The following is a 4788-nucleotide window of genomic DNA, read 5'->3' as shown; positions in this document are numbered from 1 at the left end:
CCAACGTGATGGGCTCCAGGTCCAATGAGATCTAGTCTAGCCAACGTGATGGGCTCCAGGTCCAATGAGAGATCTAGTCTAGCCAACATGATGGGCTCCAAGTCCAATGAGAGATCTAGTCTCAAAGACCAAGGTATAGAAGGCCAGTTAAATTACCTATAGGATAAATACTCTGGCCATCAAATCTGACCATCTGAGTTTGAGCTCCAAAACCCAGGTGGGAGAGAGGTTGTATTCTGACTTGTATTCTGACCCACCACTTCCACACATGCACAAGGTAAATAACTGTAGATTTCAAATCTTTATTGAAGTAGAGAGCAATAGAGGGAGATACCCAATGAGCATGCATGGGTGCACACATCCCCCCCTCCCTAACATGCAAGCAGCACACACACTAGGTAAATAAATGAATAGGGATGAGTCTCCAAGCAAAGAGTTACTTGTATTTTGCAATAGTAAACACTGACTTTGGTCCATATCTGCCATGGTTTTCCTAATGACCCCAGTGAGAGAAACTGTTTCCTTCTACTAGCTATTGAGATTGTTCCAATTTTCTTCCTGTTATACCGAGTTTGTTCACTTCCTTCTTATATCTTAAAATGAATTCCCAAGAGTAGGATTACTGGGCTAAATGATTCTAACAGTGTATGATTCATTAATTAGATTATTTTCTAACAATTGTGTAGTAGGAGTCTGTCACATCTTGGATGTGAAATATCCTACAGGCTCCTGTGTTTGAGGAGCTGGTCACGGCTGGCAGTGCTGTTATGGAGGCTGTGGATTCTTTCGGACATGGGGTGTAAGGGGCAAATGTGTGTTGTGGGACAGGAATTCAAGTTTCTATCTGACTCTGGTTCTGGTACACTGAGATCTCTGGCTCCTCGTTGTGCCATGTAAGAAACAGCTGTCACATGTTCCTGCACTGTGACCTTGCGCAGTCCCATCACTGCGTCTTGCCCACCACGATGGACTGTACCATCTCAAACCATCAGAAAAAAAAAATCCCTCCTTCTTCGAGTTGAGTCGTTTTTGTCAAGCACCGAGAAAATGACCAAACACAAAGCTCTGTAGGTAGCACCCACTGGTGTGTCAGTGTCTGCAGTTTCTGACGTTCAATGCTTTGGACTTCCTGTACAGGAAGGCTCTGGGGAAGAGACCAATTAATTGGGCATCTGTAGACAGCCCTGAACATCCCCTTTGGAAGCAAGCCCACAGCTGTTCCTGTCTCAGGAAGGTGGGGGTAGAGACTGGTACCTCCTGACTTTGCTGTCAGTCCGTCTTCTCTCCTTTCCCTGAATGATGTCTGTCTTTCCTTGGATTGGAGGAAATGCGATGTGTCTTCAGACCTACCAAGCATCACTCTCTTAGTCTTCTAGATCACAGAGGCTGGGACCTCCTGTGAACAGGGACCACAGCGGGGAGCTGACACCGGCCCCCACCCCAAGCAAAGGAAACTTTACTAACTAGTGGAGCACCAAACAAGACTGATGCCACACATCTTACTGAGCTTTGAAGTGAGCCGCGGTGGCTACCAAACACCCACTTTCTCAGAACAATGAAAGCACAATGAAATATCCAGAATACACTAGAGGTGATCCTGAATTGATCTAAACTAGTATACTGTCTTTGGCTTTCATTGGGAGACCTCAGAATGGTTTACCGCCTTGCCTTTCCCTGGCTGTGTGACAGCAGACGACGTTAATTTCTTTTATTTCAGCATCTGTTAAAATCTCCTTTATCCACAAAATTAATGCCTGGTTTTTTTTCCATATCCAGTTTCTCATCTCATTACACACATGAGGCAGTCAATATCTTGGAATAACAAAACTTGGGAGTTGCAAATTTCCCATCGCCTTTCTCGCGGATGAGGAGGATGGTGGAGGCTGTCACATGTGGTAGCCAAGACGCTTGCCTTGCTAGCCCTCACCATGTACCACAAGGGAAACGCCATCATTGCTGTCCTTTTCTAGAAAATAAAATCGTGTAGAGGAGCTGGAGCGATGGTTCAGCAGTAAAGGGCACTGGCTGCTTCTAGCACTCAGGTGGTGCCTCACAGCCATCCGTAACTACAGGGATCCGACGCCCTTTGACCTCCATAGGCACTGCATGCACATGGTACGCACATGTACATGCAGGCAAAACACTCATACATAAAAAATAAATCCCCCAAAATAGAAAAACAAACAAACCAAACAAACCCCTAAGTTTTGCCATGGACTAGCTGAGGTCTGAGACTAAAACTTTGTTTGTGGCATTCTGTCATGCTGGATCCTGTCAGTCTGTCTTGTTGAACAGCTTCTCAGGGAAAGGCAGGATTTCTGCATCCCTGGAACTTAGAGGAACTTTAGAGATAACTCGGGGCCTTGCTGGGTCAGTGAGTTGCTGTGTTTTTACTTAGAATTCTCTTTGCATTTGGCCATAGCTAGCCTGTCTTCTCCATCCTCCATCTATGAACACATATTCAAAGTGTCCATGACATCACAGGCCAGTGAGAGCCAGCCATCAGGCAAGAGAAGTTGAGAAGAAATGTATCTGAGCTTGTCAGTTCAGTGTGCCTCTGCTTCTCCTCTGATAGGAGGAGGTTGAGAAGAAATGTATCTGAGCTTGTCAGTTCAGTGTGTCTCTGCTTCTCCTTTGACAGGAAATTGATGACTGCCTGGTCCAAGCCAAAGATCGAAGTTACGACGCCCTTGTGCACTTCGGGAAGAGGGGCTTGAACGTGGCAGCCACAGCAGCTGTGATGGCTGCTTCTAAGGTATAGTACCATGCTGGGGTCTGACTACCAGGGCTGCTCCACACCCTAGGCCCCTTGGTTGCCTCTGCCTGTCACCTGTGTGGATTGCACAGGATAGGCTAAAGACCAGTTGGCACCCCGTTATCTTTATGTTCGAAGGTCCCTTTAAAAACATGCTGGGGAGCGGGGTGGTAGCTGAGCACGCCTTTAATCCCAACACTTGGGAGGCAGAGGCAGGCAGATCTCTGTGAGTCCAAGGCCAGCCTAGTCTACAGAGTGAGTTTAAGGACAGTCAAGGTTACACAGGAAAACCCGACTCAAAAAAAAAAAAAAACTATGATGGGGAAAAGATGGTGAATTTTGCCTCCAGAGCATTCTCCCCTCTTACATATATATGCAAAAGCACATACACACATACATGATATGTGACAACAAGAGTTTCCCAGAGCCCATGAAGCTCCCTGTGGATCACAGGTGATGAACCTCTCACCTGGGCTGGAGAGATGCTCAGCATTTGGGAGCACACGCTACTCTTGCTTGCAGAGGACCCACGTTTGGTTCCCAGAAGTCAGGGGGCTCACAGCTGCCTGTATCTCCCGCTCCAGGAGGAGCGTTGATGCCTTCTTCAGGCCTCAGTGGGTACCTGCACTCATGGATGGATCCACACACAGGCATGTACATAATTAAAAATAAAATGAATCTTGGGGGGAAAAAAGTACTCTAACCAACCCTAAGCTGAGGTGCGAGAGACTCCTCCAGCCAATCACCATACCTCAGCTCAAACCTGAAGGATGTCCAGATGCTCTGGAGCTCACCTCGGGGAACAGCATCTTGTCAGTTCCTTCCACGGTTCACGTGGCAGAGAACTTCCTCTTTCTGTCCAATGGTTTTAAATGAGAAAAATTTCCTGTTTTGTGGAAGCCTTGCTTTTTCTCACAAAATATAAATAACTAGGGAGAGAAAACACATCTTCTCCTCCAAAAATAATGCCCTCTATTTTTTGAAACAGATATGATATGTGCTTTAAAAGTAATAATACAATCCAAAACTTCAAATGGAGTTCTCCATCAGTGGTTTCCATAGCAACAGTGGACAGCACCCAGCAGTGTTGGAGGATGACTCACTCGCTGTGGGTCCAGATCTGGCTTTCATGCCTGAACCACCTAGGAGGCTTTGATTTTAAGCAGTGCTGAATCAGAACCTCAGGCAGTGAGCCCGCTGGCCCATGGATCTCTGTTCTTAATAAGGTCCCCAGGTGATTTTAAGCATTTGGCTTTGGATAGGTCACTGCCTGGAGTCCCATCCAGAGTAGAAAACATGAGTGACTGAGGTTAAAACAGTCTATTTTTGTATTTTTCCTGTGGCACAAATATAACACCTTAGAACATTAACCTTGAAGATGAGAAGAGCTGTGGGGGTGGAGGGTCGTGGAGTGTGTGGTGTATGTGTGTGTGTGTGTGTGTGTGTGTGTGTGTGTGTGTGTCCCTATGTGGATCAAGACATCATTGTACAGCGTGGATCTGTGCCACAGTGGAACTGCAAATTCTTCTGCCAGGTTATGTGATCAAGGAATTGGTCCCCAACCCTTCTGCTGCTCTTTCATCCATTTTTACATCTTGGATACTAAGAGCTATACATGGAAGAAGAAAGGTCTTTTGGGTACATTATGGATGAGTGGTTAAGAGCACCTCTTTCCGAGGACCCAGGTTCAGTTCCTAGTACCCACACCACAGCTCAGAAGATTCTGGGACTCCAGTCCCAAGGAATCCAATGCCGTATTCAGGCCTCAGGGGCCCAGCATGCTCATGGTGCACAGACATACATGTAGGCAAAACATCCATACAATAAGCAATTTAAAATTAAAACAATATTGGGCTCTGAGCAACTTCCTTAGTAAAATTAATACCCGTGGAGGATGTTTTATCTTCATGAAGTGTGGACGGACATCTTTATAAGTCTGGTCACTGAGGTGTTCAGTGGTCAAGGACATCTTTATAAGTCTAGGTCACTGAGGTGTTCAGTGGTCAAGGACATCTTTATAAGTCTAGGTCACT

General features: G+C 46.1%; 1 protein-coding gene across 1 annotated transcript in view; it reads left to right on the top strand.

Annotated features, from left to right (window-relative positions):
- Window positions 1–4788, top strand: part of Reep1 (receptor accessory protein 1) — a 110505-nt gene that overhangs the window by 81203 nt on the left and 24514 nt on the right. The window contains exon 5 of the mRNA XM_005364757.2: window positions 2642–2755. Coding sequence (XP_005364814.1) covers window positions 2642–2755 — 114 coding nt within the window. The remainder of the gene's footprint in view (window positions 1–2641; window positions 2756–4788) is intronic.

Source organism: Microtus ochrogaster (genome assembly GCF_000317375.1).
Source record: "Microtus ochrogaster isolate Prairie Vole_2 chromosome 14 unlocalized genomic scaffold, MicOch1.0 chr14_random_3, whole genome shotgun sequence".
Taxonomy (NCBI): domain Eukaryota; kingdom Metazoa; phylum Chordata; class Mammalia; order Rodentia; family Cricetidae; genus Microtus; species Microtus ochrogaster.
This window is presented reverse-complemented; position numbering and strand designations above follow the sequence as displayed.